This window comes from Meleagris gallopavo, chromosome Z (genome assembly GCF_905368555.1).
Source record: "Meleagris gallopavo chromosome Z, MGAL_WU_HG_1.1, whole genome shotgun sequence".
In the NCBI taxonomy this organism is placed as follows: domain Eukaryota; kingdom Metazoa; phylum Chordata; class Aves; order Galliformes; family Phasianidae; genus Meleagris; species Meleagris gallopavo.
In genome coordinates, this window is record NC_139435.1 from 43,686,735 (window position 1) to 43,705,632 (window position 18,898).

The window sequence follows — 18,898 nt, forward strand, 5'->3', positions numbered from 1 at the left end:
CCTCGTCAGGAGTGCAGGTACCCGGGTGCCATGTCTCCTCACCTCGATGTTCTGTGGCACATCGTTTAGGAAGCAGAAGACATCCAGGCTCTCTGTCAAGCCCTTCTTTCCAGCCGTGCTGCACAGTGTGCAAATACTGTTCAGGAACTGCATCTTCTGCTCCAGATTCTGGCGGACACACAGAGACCAAGGAATGTGAGCCGGGAGAGCCACGGCCAGGGGGACCGAGCGTTGCAGGGTGTGGAGCAGTGTGGGAGGCCCGCAGGGCAGCAGCCCTCCTGCAGCCTGAAAGCAGAGCCAGAGGGACCATCAGCAGATGCAGGCACAGCCATGATGGAGACGGCTGCTAGTACCTTTTCCTTGCTGATGACATAGGCTTCGATGCAATCAACGGCCTCCTTTTCCTCTTCACACACAAGCAGCCAGTCAGCATCTAACCAAGGAAGAGAGTGAGCAGTGCTGTAGAGGGGTCAAAGGCAGGCGCGAGCAGAGGAAGGAGCTCTGCCCTCTCCAGCCCTGGGCCCACTCCCCTGGCACAGTCTGCTCGTGCCACTGCCTACCCAGACGAGGAGGAGGGGTTTTTGTCTCTGTTTTTGTCTCTGTGAAGAGGGTGATAATTGCGGTTGCACCCATCAACGACCTGTAAAAGAGCGTGGGCAGATCCAGCACTTTCAGTAACACGGCGGAGCTATTAGTCACACTTGGTAACGCTACTCTGATTGTGCTGGTGCTAGTGGGTCTGCTGGATTGCCATGGCTGCGTCCCGGCGGAAGGCTACTGCCAGGAAACATGTGGAGACCCAGACAGAGGTCCCCTGCACACGTAAGAGGAAGGCTGTAGCCAAGAAGAGCGTGGCGACCCAGACTGAGGTCCCAAAACAGCATGCTAGCGTTCAGGTTGCTGGCTGCAATGAGTGCCAGAGTCTGGCCCTTGAAGTGCCAGGCGATAGAGGCAACGCCTGTGTAAGGTGCGACCAGGTAAATGACCTTCTCAGTCTGGTGGCCTGCCTGAGGGAAGAGGTGGAGAGGCTGAGGACCATCAAGGACTGTGAAAAGGAAATTGACTGGTGGTGCCAGGCCCTATCGGCCCCGAGGTCCCGGCATGCAACTGTGGCTCCCTATGGGGCACGTGGCCTCCAGTCGCCTTGCAAACAGGTGACGGAGAGGAATCGACAGACAGACTGTGCTCCGGATACAGTGAGCCCCCAGTCTGCTCCTTCCCCTCACAATACTTATGTAGAACTAGGGGGTGTGGGAGTGGGACAAAACTCTCTCCCTAGAGGGCAAGGTGATATCCACTGCTCAGTGGCGGAGCCTCTGCCCTTTTGTTGCCGAGCAGAGCAAAGCTGTTTGAGAGAGAAGGACGGGTGGAAACAGATACCTACTCGGCGTTGTGGGCGTCCCCACCCCCCAGACCATGCTCGGCTCCCCAGGTGCTTCTGCGGAATAGATTTGAGGCCCTGGAATCTGAGGGAGAGGTGTGTGCAGGTGTGGAGGGAGGCCCACCCGTGAGGGTGCCTCGGGGGAAGCGGTCAACCCCGCGCCTCAAGACTTCCTCCACCCGGAAGGACAGAAGGGTGGTTGTCATAGGCGACTCCCTGCTGCAAGGAACCGAAGGCCCTATATGCCGGCCCGACCCTACCCGCAGAGAGGTGTGCTGCCTCCCTGGGGCTCGAGTCAGAGACATTGCTAGGAGACTTCCCAGACTGATCTGCCCTTCTGACTACTATCCACTATTGATAGTACAAGCTGACAGTGAAGAAGTTGGTAAGAAAAGCCTGAAGGCTATCAAAGATGACTTCAGGCGACTGGGGCGGGTAGTTGAAGGAACAGGTGTGCAGGTGGTTATTACATCTGTACCTTCAGTGACAGGAAACGATAGTGGGATGAGCCTAAAAACCCATCTCTTGAGCAAATGGCTTAGGAGTTGGTGCGAACGCAGGAGTTTTGTTTTTTTTGATCATGGGGCAATTTACTCGGCACCTGGCATGATGGCTGCAGATGGATGCAGCCTGTCTTCACGGGGAAAGAGGGTTCTAGCTGAGGAACTGGCGGGACTTATTGACAGGTGTTTAAACTAGGTATGAAGGGGGAAGGGGACAAAATGACGACCGCTGGGACTGAGGGGGCAGTTCGAGGCTCCAAACAGGACTTGATGGGTGGAGACAGTGGAGTTCAAAGGCTTGGAGAGAGGTGGAGGGATGCTGCTTCTCTTAAGTGCCTGTATATGCGCGTAGCATGGGGAATAAACAGGAAGAGCTGGAGTTCTGCGTGCGGTCGCAAGGTCATGATCTCATTGCAATCACAGAGACGTGGTGGGACAGCTCGCATGACTGGAATGTTGTCATGGAGGGCTATGTGCTTTTTAGGAAAGATCGGCTGGCTAGGCGGGGTGGTGGAGTTGCTCTTTATGTGAGAGAGCAGCTAGAATGCATTGAACTTCACTTGGGGGAGAGTGATGTAGCAGTGGAGAGCTTATGGGTGAGAATCAAGGGGCAGGCTGGTAAGGGTGACACTGTTGTGGGTGTGTACTACAGGCCCCCTGATCAGGATGAGGAGGCTGATGAGGCCTTCCAAAAGCAACTGGATGTAGCGTCACGTTCCCAGGCACTGGTGCTTATGGGAGACTTCAATTATGCAGATATTTGCTGGACGACCAACATGGCCAGGCACGCACGGTCCAGACGGTTCTTGCAGTGCGTTGAAGACAACTTTCTGATGCAGGTGGTGGAGGAACCGACGCGGGGAGGGGTGTTACTGGACCTTATTCTCACCAACAGGGATGGACTTGTTAAGGAAGTAAAGGTTGGGGGCAGTTTGGGTTGTAGTGATCCTGAGATGGTGGAGTTCAAGATCCTGAGTGGAAGAAGCAAAGCAATAAGTAGGATTGCTACCCTGGACTTTAGGAGAGCCAACTTCGATCTCTTCCGGGACCTACTTGGAGCTATCCCGTGGGCTCGGGTGTTAGAAGGTAAGGGGGCCTCTGAGAGCTGGTCAGCATTTAAACAGCTCTTCTTCCAAGCTCAGGATCGGTGCGTCCCTGTGAGCAAGAAGTCGGGAAAAGGTGGCAGGAGACCTTTGTGGATGAGCAAGGAGCTCATGCGCAAGCTCAGAGGAAAGAAGAAGGTCCATGAAATATGGAAAAAAGGTCTGACCACTTGGGAAGAATATAGGAATGTAGTCAGGGCCTGCAGAGATGCAACGAGGAAGGCTGAAGCCCGTCTGGAATTGAATCTGGCTAAAGTGATAAAGGATAATAAAAAAGGCTTCTTCAAGTATGTTAACAGCAAAAGGAAAACTAGAGAGAATGTGAGCCCCTTACTAAGTGAGGGGGGGGTTCTGGTAACGGGGGATGCTGAGAAGGCAGAGATACTGAATGCCTTCTTTACTTCCGTCTTCAGTGAAAAGGCTCTCCCGCAGGAATCCCACACCCTGGAGGTTAGTGAGAGGGTCTGGGGAATGGGAGACTTCCCTTTAGTCAGGAAAGAGGACGTGCGTGAGCGCCTAGGCAGTACTAAGGTCCACAAGTCCATGGATGGGGTGCATCCACGTGTGCTGAGAGAGCTGGCGGAGGTCATTGCCGAACCGCTCTCCGTCATTTTTGAGAGGTCTTGGATAACATGGGAGGTCCCTGAAGACTGGAGGATAGCCAATGCCACTCCGGTCTTCAAAAAGGGCAAGAAGGAAGATCCGGGTAATTATAGGCCTGTCAGCCTCACCTCTGTCCCTGGAAAGGTGATGGAACAGCTTGTGCTGGATACCATCTCCAGACAACTGGGAGATAAGGAGGTTATCAGGAGTAGTCAGCATGGGTTCACCAAGGGGAGGTCGTGCTCGACCAACTTGGTGGCCTTCTATGATGCTGTCACATGCTGGGTGGATGGGGGAAGAGCGGTAGATGAAATCTACCTTGATTTTAGAAAGGCATTTGATACTGTCTCCCATGACATCCTTATAACAAAGCTGAGGAAGTGTGGGATAGATGAGTGGACAGTGAGGTGGGTTGAGAACTGCCTGACTGGCAGAGCGCAGAGGGTCGTTGTTGGTGGTGCAGAGTCTGGCTGGAGACCTGTGACCAGTGGTGTCCCCCAGGGGTCTGTGCTGGGTCCGGTCTTGTTCAACATCTTCATCAGTGACCTTGATGAGGGGATAGTGGCCACCCTCAGCAAGTTTGCTGATGATACGAAGTTGGGAGGATTGGCTGACACGCCTGAAGGCTGTGCTGCCATTCAGCGAGACCTGGACAGGCTGGAGAGCTGGGCAGTAAGAAACCGGATGAGGTTCAACAAAAGCAAGTGTAGGGTCTTACACCTAGGGAGGAATAATTGCATGCACCAATACAGGCTGGGGGATGAGCTGCTGGAGAGGAGCTCTGCAGAGAGGGACCTGGGCGTCCTGGTGGACGACAGGTTGGCCATGAGTCAGCAGTGTGCCCTGGTGGCCAAAAAGGCCAATGGCATTCTGGGGTGCATTAAGAAGAGCGTGTCCAGCAGGTCGAGGGAGGTGATCCTCCCCCTCTACTCTGCCCTGGTAAGGCCTCATCTGGAGTACTGTGTCCAGTTCTGGGCTCCCCAGTACAAAAAAGACAGGGATCTCTTGGAAAGAGTCCAGCGGAGGGCCACAAAGATGGTGAAGGGCCTGGAGCATCTCCCCTATGAAGAAAGGCTAAGTGAACTAGGTCTGTTTAGCCTTGAGAAAAGAAGACTGAGAGGGGACCTGATCCAGGTTTATAAATATCTGAGGTGTGGCGGCCATAGTGGTGAGGCCAGTCTCTTTTCAGTGGTACGTGGAGACAGGACGAGGGGAAACGGACATAAGCTGCAGCATAGGAAGTTTCGCACGAATGTGCGTAAGAACTTCTTCACGGTGAGGGTGACGGAGCACTGGAACAGGCTGCCCAGGGAGGTTGTGGAGTCTCCTTCTCTGGAGATATTCAAGTCTCGCCTGGACACCTACCTGTGCGACCTGGTGTAGGGAACCTGCTTTGGCAGGGGGGTTGGTCTTGATGGTCTCTAGAGGTCCCTTCCAACCCCTACAATTCTGTGATTCTGTGATTCTGTGAGCTGGGGCTGTTTAATCTGGGGAAGAGGTGGATGAGGGGAGACCTTATTACTCTCTTCCAGTATCTGAAAGGTGCTTACAGTGAGAGTAGGGTAGGTCTCTTCTCACTGGTGGCAGGTGACAAGATGAGGGGAAATGGCCTCAGGTTGCGCCAAGGTAAGTTTAGGTTGGACGTTAGGAAACACTTCTTTACAGAAAGGGTGGTTAAACATTGGAATGGGCTCCCCAGGGAGGTGATTGAGTCATCGTCCCTGGATGTGTTTAAGAGTCGTTTGGATGCGGTGCTCGGAGAGACGATTTAGCAGAGGGTTGTTAGGGTACTATGGTTAGGCTGCGGTTAGATTTGATGATCCTTGATGTCCCTTCCAACCTGAGTAATTCTATGATTCTATGATTCTATTATTCTCTTTCATAGAAGAATATCTTAATCATGGTTAATTGATTGCATATTCTTTGTGGTAGCTTTTTACTGTGATTGGATTATAATAGGACAAAGTGTCACTGACTTTTAACATAACTGAATTAAAAAATATATCAGTTATAACAATGTAGTGATATGATAAAAAAACTTTTCGTTAGCACAGTTATCTAAATATTCCTACTTAGATAAATATCTAATATCCTGCAAGTCAGAGAACATTAGAAACGAAGTATGCTAGAAATAATGGCCCTTGAATAGATTCCTTCTTAAAAGAAAAACGAATGCGGATCTTCTCCCATATGGACTGACAGAGGACACCTTCCAAATGCCATTATTTTTCACAGTCTGACTTTCATAAAATACATTATTGGACCTAGAGAATAAAATTTCCCTCTTCCTGCATTCCCCCTCACCCTCCCCCCATACACACACTCTTCAGATAATTTTAAAAGACAGATTCTTTTCTTTCACATGTGTTATTGCCAAGTCTCAAAACAGTCTTCAGTTTTCAAAGTTTGTGGGCTTTTTTCTGGTTTGTTTAAGTTTGTGGGCTTTTTTTTCTTGTTTGTTTGTTTTTGTGGTTGTTTGATTTTGACTTTGTTTACAGCACCTAATGTAAGGCACCCCCCAAATGCCTCACAGTCCTGAGCACCCCCTGATGTGTGGCAGCCTTCCTAAAGTAGACCTTCTTTTGGTGTAGGCACACGTGCTGCTAAAGCACTGATAAACAGATCACTCAAACACTGACTTAGAGTGTACCCACTTACTGTTGAGTAGAAATCCCTGTGTTTATAGCACTGAGTTTTTAAGGCCTTCCTATCTGGTGAAGTTAGAACATTAACCTGTCTGTGTGTTCTGGGAATTTAGACACAGTAGCATATAACTTCATATGACAACAAAATGATGTGTTCAAGGGAAAATGCAGGCAGAAAACGCAATGCAAGTGTCATATTCCAAGTAACCAGAGCATTTTTTTTCTATGTTTTCTTAAAGCAAATGTGATTTTGTTTGTTTGTTGACAGCTATATTCTAAGTAAGAATGTTTGAAGGCTTTTGAAAAATATAATAAACATACCAGTATTCCAGAGGGCATTTACTTGTAGTCACTTAAAAGCTATTGGATGAAACTGAAATAAGCAACTAATGACTTTTCAGAACTCTCTAGTGCATTTTTCTTGGTAGTATTTTCCCCTCTCGTGGTTCAGCAGTGCAGCAAGTTATACAAGGAAATTCCCTTATGGCATTTCATTTGACCCTGAGAGCCTGGCTTGTGAGCAGCTACTGTTCTTAACTTTTTGACATGCCGCTGCCTGGTTCCTCTGAAGAAGAGATGCTGCAGGTGGCTATGGAAAGGTCCAGCACCTTGCCCCCATTTCTAAGTGTGATGATGGGCAGACAGATAGCGTGTGTTATGCTGTCTAAATATTGGAGTGGCTGTATATAGAGCAAGGAAGCCAGGAGACTGAGGTTTTGTTTTAGTGATCCTCTAAATGCACAGACAGGGAATAATACTCTGAGGACTGGAGCAGTCGCCCTTGAGAAGAGGGAGAGGCAAGAAGTTGAAGGAGAGCACTGAGAGCATCTCATTGTGTAATGTTCATGCTATTTGTAACTGCTCAGAAGAAGGGTCCTGAAATTATTAACACCTGCTCCAGGTGTTGCAAAAATTAAAAAAGCAAACAAGACATGGCAAACACAGGGGAAAAAAAAAAAGGAAAAGCTTCAGCTAGGAGAAAAACTGAAGCCAGAAAAAGGTAAGTTTAAGAGATAGCAGTTCTTGGCAGAAGAGATAGCACAGGACACATTTAGAGGACAGATTTTCTGGGCTGGAAAAGGCTTTGAAGGAAATGTGAAGAAAAAAAAATTAAAAGGAGGGAAAAAAGAGAAAAAGGCCTTGTTTGCACTGTAAGTCACAGAAGTGGTAACCACATCCTCTCTTTCCCCAGCTGCTTTTCTTTACCTTCCCATGCCACTGCGGTGAATACGGGCAGTGCTTGCACTTGGAGTGTGAATCTTTTACTTGGCAATGATGAGGAAGCACTTCCTCCTGACTGTTGTCTTTGAGTGTTTCAATAATTTATAGCTGTGAAGTTTGTTCAACTGGTAGGCTAAGGTGTACCACCTCCCAGCCCTGATATGTCCTAAATTTGGCAGACCAAATAGAGGGCTGATGTATAACACTGCAATCAGCCAGGCAACACTGCCCTCCTCTCCCACCCACAATTACTTGGTTTTGGGGATAATATAGAAAATAACGTATTGAAAACTGGATTATATGCTGGCCTCAACTAGCAGAGTAAGAGCACGTAATAAAAATCCTCATAAAAGATCTGATAAAAGGCAGTATGCATTTAATACTGCTTCTGTGCCTGAGCAGTGGAATGGAGCTGGGACCACAGCCTGGCTCAACTGCAGGTATCCCAGATAATCATGAGTCTCTAGAAGATGGGGTCTGCCCTCAGGAAGGGCAGGCTGGCCAGGGCAGCATGCCTGTGGCAGCCCTTGCTTGCTCTCTCTAGCAGCAATAATGCAAATGGTGGGGCTTGTATTTTCAAGACTGCTGGGAGTTTTATTGCAGGTGTATGAGACAGCAGTTGCAGAACTTGCACAAAAATACTGCACAAGGGAGAGGCCCCAGCTCACTTGCAGCAGCAGGCTTGCTTTTCAGAAGACGGCTTGTTTACATATTGGTGGCAGAATTGCAGAAGCCTGTGTGTGAAAGCTACCTTTCACACTCCTAGTTGTCAGGTGATATTGCCTTGCAGCTGCATTGCTTCGGAATAGTGCAGTGAGGGAGAGTACAGAAGAAGGGAACTATTTCTCTTCTGAGAAAGAAATAATTGACATAAAGCTTGATATAAAGCATAAAAATGCAGCTGTCTTCGGATCTCGAGAAGGAACTTGCTGGTTCTGGCCAGTGTTGCCTCTTCTTTGTTTTTAATGTTTTCCTGATTATTTAAACACATAAACAAACATGAAAGATTTAAATAAATATGAGCATGTTTCTTTACTGCTGCAAATATGTGCATTTTGTAAAACGCACCAGAGCAGAACAAGGAAGCCAAAGGTTTCCATTAATAAAAAGGACGATCTTCAGACCCTGCTGATGTAACTAGGCCAGTTTTTTTCTGAGGAAAACCAAGTCCTACGGAACCTGGCCAGTTGCCCAGCAGCTGTCACGTAAACTTCTGAAGACATCTACTTTCACACCACATCAAATATTACCCCCCAATCATCTCTCTCCATATTTGAATTTTCCATTACTTTTCCTTGATTTTCCAATCAAATGTAAAAAGAAGTAATCCGTTACACAACTTGGTGGAAACTCACAATAACTAAAAATGCAACAAAGTGGATAAACAGTGTCTACTTCATTGGCTTTGAATTCAACTACTAACAGTTGAATGGAACAGCAATTTAACACAGGCCTGCACATAAAGGTATAACCAAAAAATGACATGCATCATCAAAATTACATCATCAAGATTTCTTATTAGAGCCATCACTATTTAGAATATTTTCTTGTGAGAACGTGCCTTTGTGTGACAGGCCTTCACTATTTGTGGCTGCAGAATTTACATGTCTGCAAGCTCAAATAAAAAATGATTTGGACGCTCAGGATATACAGAACCCTGCTATAGCATCCCTGTTCACAAAAAACAAACAAACAAACAAAACCAACAAATAATAGTCATCTAGTTTTCAAGCAGACCATCTGAGAGTATGAAAAATTGCCCCACCCCACACAAATTAGAATCCAAAGAACCAGAGTTTATGTATGTTCTGCAAAGTTACCAGATCTTCAGTTAAAACCTTTCATTACTGTCTTCTGCTTGTTTTGTGGATCTATAAGGCTTCTTATGGATATCAGTATTAACAGTTCAGTTTAACTTGATTTCTATGTCTGTATGAGGAACGGTGAAGACTAGTATCAAAGCCGACTTAATTGCATTGTGGAAGTCTTGCCCAGGTGGCATCAAGAAAAGGCCAAATCTCTAAAAGACCACATTCCCCAGGGTACTGTTTAGAGATTATAAAACAAAAGAAAAAGAAGAAGAAAAATATCTGATGGAGTATAGGGAAATGCCTTACTGGAGTGCGGTGTTCCCAATTATTTGACAGTGTATTGTCAGCTAATCAGAAATAAGGGCACAGAACTGTATTTCCTGTGTGAAATTTATAATTTACATCTTTATGATTCAGAAATAAATGCCTTGGAGCTCACAAGCCTGTGAGCAAAACAGCTGCTGAGCTGACAGTGAGTCTTCGTCTTCCTCCTCTGCTCTGCTGCAGCCACCTCCACTCTCCCAGCAGAAACACGAAAGCCTGGGTAGTCCGGTCCCTCTCAGGCCCACTTCCAAGGCTTTCTGGGTAAGCAGGTGCACACATCCCTCCCGCTGAGGAGTTTGGCCTACGCCATTTCAACCTGGAACTAGCTCCACCCGGGCGGGGCCCTTTGTGACCTGTCCCTGTGACACCCAGGGATAGCTGGCACCGACATAGCGGCCCCGCAGTGTCCGGCAGGACAGCGAGGCTATAGGTCAGGAGCGTGCGGGTCTGGCGAGGAGCCCCCGAGCGCACTCCACGTTGTTTCCCTATACCCTTGGCAGCCCCACATCTGCCCCCACCCCATCCTCAGTCCTCATCCTGCAGGATGGAGGGGAAACCCCCTAGACACCCCAAGGTGGCCTGGGCAGAGAGTGAGGCTCCCCAGGAGAGGAGAGCTCCACTGGAGCCCTACGAAGTGACCGAGGTGCAGCCACTGCATGCTGGTGAGTGAGGTCCCCAGCGGGCTGGGCAGGGCTGGGGCAGCGAGTGCCCCCTGCTCGATACCAGAGCTCCTTGTCCTGACAGGCACGAGCTGACTGTGCCAGGGGAGTGGGCCCAGGGCTGGAGAGGGCAGAGCTCCTTCCTCTGCTCGCGCCTGCCTTTGACCCCTCTACAGCACTGCTCACTCTCTTCCTTGGTTAGATGCTGACTGGCTGCTTGTGTGTGAAGAGGAAAAGGAGGCCGTTGATTGCATCGAAGCCTATGTCATCAGCAAGGAAAAGGTACTAGCAGCCGTCTCCATCATGGCTGTGCCTGCATCTGCTGATGGTCCCTCTGGCTCTGCTTTCAGGCTGCAGGAGGGCTGCTGCCCTGCGGGCCTCCCACTCTGCTCCACACCCTGCAACGCTCGGTCCCCCTGGCCGTGGCTCTCCCGGCTCACATTCCTTGGTCTCTGTGTGTCCGCCAGAATCTGGAGCAGAAGATGCAGTTCCTGAACAGTATTTGCACACTGTGCAGCACGGCTGGAAAGAAGGGCTTGACAGAGAGCCTGGATGTCTTCTGCTTCCTAAACGATGTGCCACAGAACATCGAGGTGAGGAGACATGGCACCCGGGTACCTGCACTCCTGACGAGGACAGGGCACGGGCAGAGGGAGGCAGGGAAATTGTGCACAGACACCAGTGTGCCCCTGATAGGGCTCCAGGTGTTGCTGAGACCTCAGCAGTGGAGGTGGACAGCAGCATCTGTGTGCCAGTGTTGGTCAAGGGGCACTGGGGCTACTCAGGCCCTAGCAGGGTTTGCTGGTGCTGGGTGCCGGTGGCTGCCAGGTGCCATCCCGGTTGTGCTTTGCAGATTCTACTGTGTGAGGAGCCCAGGGAGCAGCTGAGCACAGCACTGATATACCACTGCATCAATGCTATCGCTGCCTTGAGGTAACTGTCCAGCCCATGGTTTTGCCAGCACATCCCCTGGGCACGATCCTGGTGGCCCTGATGCAGCTCCCCACAGGGTCTTGGCTCTTGCCCCAAAGCTGGTGGCATCAGGACTGTCCTCTGACCCAGGCCAGCCCCATGGAGGAGGAGGTGCCTTCCGGCAGGGCTCCCCATCCATCCCAGGGAGTCCTGCCTGGGGGAGGACCTGTTCCACCCCTGCCTCAGCACAGAGACACTGCTCCTAACATCAAGGTCTCTCTATTTGCAGTGAAGTGAACGCAATTTCAGAGGACAAAATACTACATCTCTTAAATGTGTCCTGCAATGTCATCTTCTACCTTCCTCCAACGAGCGTCTTGAACGCTTACCTCTACAACCAAGTACGTAGTACCAGGTGCAACTACTGAACCTCAGGCCTCTGGGCTGCTTCCTGGATTCTTTGTGTCCAGAGGTTAAGAAAGATCCTTGCAGGGCGGGCTCTCAGCCTTGCTGCCCCTCACCCCTTACCCTTCAAGCCCTGGGCCCGGCAACACCCTGTGCTTGCAGACTGGTCTGCGCACAGCAGCTTTACAGCCCCAGGGTCTCCGTGTGTGTGGATGTGTGGGTGTCCTTCCTTGGCAGCCTTGGCAGAGGAGTTCAGAGCAGTCTCCTGGCGGTGAGAGCAACCTCTGAAAGACTTCCACAACCCACTCTACTCTTTACAGACCCTGACAGCTATGAACAACATGCTACAGATCGTGCTAGACAGCCGTCTGTCTATAACCACTGTCAATAATCGGCTGCAGAGTATCTTCAAGGTGTGTCTATTGTAGAGCTCTGCCCCCAGAGGTCCCTTTAGTAGAATTGGAGCCCTCTCCTTGGAAACGGCACTGGCAGCAGCTGGAGCTGGCAAGCCACCCCAGCGGCAGTAGCCCCATGATGGGCTTGGCTCGAGCTCAGGGGAAGCGTGCATGGAGGCTGTGGTTCCAGCCAGGAGCTCGGCAGACCTGCTTCTGCTGGAGTGGGCATCAGCAGCTCCCAGGCTAACCAGCAGCTCCTCTCCTCACAGTTGCTGCTGTCCTATACCTATTCTGGGATCAGAATTGTGCGTGAGAGGACCATGGAGCAGATCTGGAAGCTTTGTGGTTTCATGGCCAGCACTTTCAGGCAGCAGGTAAGGAGGCCTGCTCCCTCCTCTTCTTTTTGCATCCCAGAGCTGCCTCTACGGCTCAGGGGTACCTGAGAAACGAGCTTGGGCACGGGTGGGGGAGCCCTCAGCACGTTTCTGCCCTGAAGCAAGTGTCTTCTTTTGCCCTTTTCCTCTGGTCTTCCCCCTCCAGACCGTGTTCTCATACTCAGTTTGACTTGTCTTCCCTCCCTTTTTTCCTTCCTACCATAGCTGCTTAGAAAATTCCTCGACCCTCCTCAGACTACAGGCATCGTCTTTATGACCCTTGAAAAGACCATTGCTGACTGCAGCTCTGAGGACAAGGAGTATGCCAGGATTATACTGGACTTGGTTTTGAAAGACCCTGGCACCTGGCTAACAGAAGTAAGCACTCAGATGCTCTTGGGCATCTGTGGCCATTTTAAGCCAGCACAGAGCACTGGGAAGAGCAGTAATCTCAGTGGCAGCAGGGCAAATGGCTGCAGTACGGCTGCAGCAGTATTCTCCTTCTGTCCTCCCAACAGGTGCCAGAGATTCTGAAGTTCATCCGCAGAAAGCTGAAAAGCAGCAGCGCGCCTGCTCAGGAGATCTTCCTGTCAGTGCTTGACGTGCTGGCATGCCAGTTTCCCACAGATGTGTTAACAAGCGTGCTGATCCATCTACCACACAGTGACAGGTATCAGCCCTGACAGCCCTACACGTTTGTTCCACGAGAAGGGCTCAGAGGTGCTCCTGCTGCCAGAGCCAAGGAAAGCTACAGGACACCCCCGAGGAGCAGGCCCTCCATCCCACTGTGCTTTCTAGTGCCAGTGGGCTGGGCTGCTCAGGGCTGCAGCAGCTCACACCCACCAAGGCAGCCCAGTGCCTCCCATCAGGCTCCTGCCCTGCCCCTCAGAGAAGGCCACCTCAGCCCTTCCTGCTTGCCCAGGCCAGGCCCCCTAGGCCTTCCCAAGCATGTGGGGTGGCAGGGCCAAGGCTGCAGCACTTGCAGCACCATAGCACCGTGGCTGAGGCAGCCCTGCTGACACAGCATTGCTCTTTCTTTGCAGCACTACCCGGGAGATCTGGAAGATGATGCTTACCATGCGAGAACCTTCAGAAAAGATCTTGGATGAACTGTGCAACCTTCTCCAGGGTGAAGAGCGATGCAGTATCACCACAATGGGGATGGGCTTCCTTCATCTGACTGTGAGTAACTGGACAAGGCACTGTGCTGTCCTTCAGGGCTCTCTTTGCCCAGCTCCCTGCCTCCCCCCGCCTTCATCCCCAGACTGGAAACTTGGGGCAGGACAGGGGCAGAGCTGGGGCTGTGGCTTGGGCTAGGGAGAGGCACGGCCTCCGCACAGGCTGAGCAGGCGGCAGGGCCAGGCAGAAGAAGTTCCCATGGCCACTCCCGTCTGGTGCCATTTTTGTGCCAGCTTCTCAAAGGTCAATTGCTCTTCAAAGGCGTGAGAGCAAGAGCCTGTGCTTGTCCGAGGGCAGGAGGAGCAAGCCTTGTCCCTGGCAGCACAGCTTGGTTGTTCTCAGTGATGTGAGGCTTCTGTGTTGGGGCCCAGCCTGGCTGCTGTGCAAAGCATCTTCTGCCAAGGCTTACTTTCAGACCCTCCAGTGCTCGTTTTTCTACCAGCATGAGGTGCCACAGCAGAAATGCGGAGCCAAACAGGCAGCGAGTGCCTTGAAGGCATTGCTGAGGGCTAGCCCTGTCTCACCTGCGGTGTGGTGCCTGGGAAGCTCTGCTTTGGCCTTGTGGGGTGTCTGGGGGAGCACTCTGAGGCACAGGCACCCCGTGCTGGAAACCTGCTGCAGTGCTATGCACAACTGCACAGCACCTTTGTGCAGAATGTGACTCCGAAGCATTTACTTTTGCATCAGCAATAGCAGTGGCTGGGGGGCAAGCGGCTGCAGTGACAGCAGCATTCTCCCCGTGTTCTTGCAACAGGTGCCAGAGATTCTGGGGTCCATCCAGAGAAGCCTGGAAAAGAGCAGTGAATCGCTTCAGAAGACACTCTTCTCACTGCTGGACATTCTGACCTTCCAGTTTCCCGGAGATGTCCTGAGGAGTGTTTTGATCGACCTCCCCCAGTGTGACAGGTACCAGCCCAGACAGCCTCGCATGTTTGTTCTATGAGAAGAGCAGGGCTCAGAGATGCTCCTGTTGCCAGAGCCAAGGAAAGCTGAAGGACACCCCCGAGGAGCAGGACTTCCATCCCACTGTGCTTTCCAGTGCCGGTGGGCTGCTCAGGGCTGCAGCAGCCAATGTTGACCATGGCAGCCCAGAGCCTCCCATCAGGCTCCTGCCCTGCCCCTCGGGGAAGGCCATCTCAGCCTGGGGCCAGGCCGGGCCCCCAGGCCTCCCCAAGCACACGCGGTGGCAGAGCCTGGGCTGCAGCACAGCCTGGGGCCTGCCGGGCCTGCCTGAGCCATGGCGCTATGGCTGAGGCAGCCCTGATGACACAGCACCGCTCTTTGTTTGCAGCGTTACCCTGGACATTTGGAACAGGATACTTCCCATGCTGGAAACTTCAGAGAGGATCTTGGATGAACTGAGCAATGTTCTCCAGGACCAACAGTTGTGCGAGATATTTAACATCACCACAGCGGAGTTGAGCCTCCTTCACTTGACTGTGAGTTACTGGACAAGGCATTAGTGCTCGCCTTTGGGGCTTTCCTTGCCCAACTCCCTGCCTCCCCCAGCCTTCCTCCCCAGACTGGAAACCTGAGACAGGGCTGTTGCAGAGTCAGAGCCACGGCTGGGGCCGGGGAGAGCCATTGCCTCCATGCAGGCTGAGCAGGCTTTAGTGCCTGTGGCCACCCACGGCTGGTGCCTCTTTTGTGCCAGCTCCTGCTGGTCAGGCACTCCTCAAAGGCTTCTGAAGGTCAAAGGACAGGTGGAGCAGGCCAGAAAGTCGTCTTGCATAGTGCTAGGCCTGGGCCGCAGAGGGATGGTGGGGCCTTCCAAAGGCGCTGCTGCCCCAGGCTAGGCTGTGTCTCCCCATTGCCCAGCCCTGCACTGCAAGAGGAGCCAGGAGCTGCAAGGTGCAGGGAGTCCTGCTGCCTCTGCCTGGTTCTCATTGCTGCCTTTGTTTCAGATGATGCATCCTACTGAAGAGATCCTGAAAGAGCTGTGTAAGCCAGCACAGCTCCAGAGACTTCTGAAGATTGAAAGCCCGCCACTGCTCTGGCTGGTGCTCAGAAGCCTTGTCCTCCTCCTGTCCAAGGAACCTGACATGGTGAGCAGGACCTAGTCAAATGAAGCCCTCCTGTGGGCAGCCTGGCGCTGGGGCGGTGGGCAGCATTGTGCCTTGGCCTTGCCCGAGGCTCAGGAGTTGGGGTGATGGCCATGGTGGGGCCTGGTGGCTGCCTGGGGAGATTTCCAGGAGTTTTCCAGATGGGGCCTGTTGGAAAAGGGGGTGGCTGAGCAGGGGGCATGGCGTCCTTGCTCGCCTGCCCTTCTTCTCCTACCTTTCCCATCACTATAAGTGGTGTGCCTGACCAGAGTCTGCCGCTGTTATTCCTGTGGCAGCTGCCAACAAGCAGAGCGTGTGGCTGGTGCTCTGTAATCAGAACTTTTAGGCCAGGGTGGCCGCTGTCCTCTTGATGAAAAGGAAACTGTGTGTTTTGTACAGGCAAGAGAAATACGGACCCTGCTTCCAGCCGTCATGGAGGCCTTGCGGTTTGCCAATACCTCCATTACTCTGAAGGTGCTGAAGATCTTCAGAAATATAATGCGCCATCTGGGGAAACGGCATGCCAGTTCCATTGCTCTGAAGCTGGCTGTGAAGATTCTGCCTCTTTTTAATCATGTAAGTCTGCTGTGGGAGGCTGAGCTCCATGAGTGGGTGCTCGACCGGAGGGCCTTCTCCTTTCTTTGCTTCTCCGGTTCTCGAGAATGAGATGTCTTCCGGGCTCTGCAGCCCAATGGGACTTGTCCCTGGCAGCATAGCTCGGTTGTTCTTGGTGGCGTGAGGTCCCTGTGCTGGGGCCCAGCCTGACCGCTGTGCCAAGCATCTTCTGCCAAGGTTTATTTTCAAACCCTCCAGTGCACCCTCTTCTACCAGCGCCAGGCATTCTCTCCAGGTGCCATAGCAGGGAGTTGGAGGCTGAGTAGGCAGCGAGTGCCGTGAAGGCAGTGCCGAGGGCCAGCCCTATGTCCTGTTTGTCCTGGTGCTTGAGGAGCTCTGCTTTGAGCTGGTGGAGTGGCTGGGGGAGCACTCTGAGGCACAGGCACCCCATGTTGGAAACCTGTTGCACTGCTTTGCACGGCTGCACAGCGCCTTTGTGCGGAGTGTTGACTCCAAAGCATCTCCTTTCATGCCAGCCACGCCTACGCTCGTGCTCACCATGGGCAGTGAGAGTGTGTTGCTGAGGTCCGCCTGTTCTCCTCCCTCAGGTGTCAAGTGAAGTGCGAGACAACTCCATCTACCTCTTCAAAGATCTGATGGACGCTGTGCTGTGGTATAAGAAGGGAAACATGAAGAATGTTGTGTGCAAGGCCCTGCTTCCTCTGCTATTTCAGATGAGTGACAAGACCACGAGCGTAGCACAGGTATAAATTATAGACCTGACCAGCATGCGGGCAAGGGTGTGCTGACACCTCAGCGGTGACAGCGATGGTCTGGGAATTGAGAGCGAGTTCAGCAAGAACTCAAATACTGAGAAGTGTGTCTGTGGTGCCACCTCCTTGCATCTGTTGTTCCTTAGGCATCTGGGGAAGCCCTTGTGGCTTGTGCAAAATTCCTGAAGTGGGAGGAGCTCGAGCACTGGGCCCAGGAGGAGAACACAGTGGGGATCAGGATGTGTTTGGTAAGGACAGTCACACAGCCCATACCTTTTTGCTGGGGAAAGGGGATGCTGTCAGGAGGGGTTGTACCAGTGGCTGGGGAGGCTCTGCAAGCTCCATGCCTTTCTGCTCTTCTGCAGCTGCACCAGGACAAGATGAGTGTGAAAGGATACCTGAGACAGAGCCTGCCATACCTGAAGGATTCTCAGGCCTCCTTGCGATGCGAGGCTGTCAAATTCATCGGTGAGCCCAACCGCTGGGTCCTTCTTTGGGCCCTGCCCTGGCAGCAAGGTGCAGCCTTGCAGACCCCAGAACATCCTGCCCATACCAGTAGCCCCGATGGGTGCCTTGCTCAGGTCCCGCCTCGGGCACTGTCCCTGCCTGCGACACGGGAGGGGAAGCAGCTGGGCTGGCTGGGCTGCACTCTGTGCTCCGTGGGGAGCGGGGGTCTGATGGGAGCTCTTTCCCTAGGGCTGGCTGTGCAGTACTCCAGGGAACAAAGTAAGGAAGTGCTGGATGAAATCTGCAGTGGTGAGTGAGGGCAGTGCTGCGCGTGCTGGGGCTGGGGGCCGGGGGGCAGAGCCTGGGCAGTGTGCAGCTGTGCCTTGCCGCAAGGCAATGCTGCAGGGGCAAGGGAGCATTCCTGGAGCAGGTGGGGCACTCCTGAGCAGTGGCTTCCAGCTGATCCCTCAGTCTCACATGCTCCTCTGGGCTTAGAAGAACAATGAGTGAGGCTGGTAGGGTCAGGAGGGAATGCTGGTGGCTCTGTGCAAGTCAGTGGGTTTCATCTCAGCTCTGTTTCCTTCTGTTGCAGCCCTTCAGCCTTTGGAAGATGACGTCTATCTGTCAGTCCGTTTCCTGGCAGCCCAGACAATACAGACTCTGACACATCGAAGGCAGCAGGCACCATCAGCAGGGAGCAGGCTCTCAGCACTTTGCTGCTGGCCCTGCATGGCCATCTAAAATTCTTGTGCAGAGACATTGCTATGACACGCATTCCTGTCATGCAAGACAGATCCCTTCAACAATGGAAGGAACCCAGGAGCACGGACATCCTGAAACAAAGAACAGGAACCGAGCTGGTTAGGACTGGGTCTGTAGTTGGTGACTGACAAAGGTGAAAAGTACACCAGAAAGCCTTTGTGAGGAAGACTTGGAGAAGACCTCTGCCTGTGACCACCAGAGAGCAGCACGCATGCACGCAGAGGCGGAACGTATCGTAATGATTTCCCCAACCTAATTGGAACGATATGATGAGATCTTGGAACAGTTTGAGCAAGCTTAACCCACCTGGTAACCCACCTGATGTGTCATCTTATCTATATGTATGATTTTGTATGCTAAATAAGCAACCAACAAGTGTTTTGTTGTGCGAGTTAGGAGTCATCACCCTCGCACCCACCACCATAATAAACATACCAACTTTATAACCTTCCATGCCTTATGGAGTTTGATTCTGTATGTTGCATCCGTCCTTACAAAGAGGATTCTAATTAAAACTCAGATTGCAAGGCGGCTCCCTTGGTGTCCTCCTGTGTTGAGCTTATGTGCAAAGTTTCTGTAGCGGTGGGCTGCAGGAGTCAGCACGTAAGCTGACAGTACTCAGCTGGGAAATGCTGTTGATTCTCTCCAGGGGCACAAGAGGCCTCGGGTAGGGATACAGATCCTTTGGAGAACTGGACAATCAGCAACAGCATGCAGTTCCGTTGAAGAAAATAAAAGAATTCCATCTACATGCTAACCAATCGATCATGGAGGCGTTATGCATGATTCACGCCTGCATCCAAT

At 52.0% G+C, this 18,898-nt stretch overlaps 1 protein-coding gene across 1 annotated transcript; it reads left to right on the top strand.

Annotated features, from left to right (window-relative positions):
* The first annotated feature begins 10,135 nt into the window (after positions 1–10,135).
* LOC109363762 (maestro heat-like repeat-containing protein family member 7) lies at positions 10,136–18,898 on the top strand. The gene is made up of 19 exons (XM_085213059.1): positions 10,136–10,253; positions 10,453–10,532; positions 10,718–10,843; positions 11,104–11,183; positions 11,452–11,563; positions 11,888–11,980; positions 12,232–12,336; positions 12,562–12,714; positions 12,855–13,006; positions 13,380–13,518; positions 14,270–14,421; positions 14,807–14,954; positions 15,420–15,560; positions 15,957–16,133; positions 16,721–16,876; positions 17,032–17,133; positions 17,251–17,353; positions 17,582–17,641; positions 17,925–18,898. Exons 1-19 carry the CDS (start codon positions 10,136–10,138, stop codon positions 18,071–18,073), a joined length of 2,346 nt encoding a protein of 781 aa, XP_085069185.1. The 3' UTR covers positions 18,074–18,898.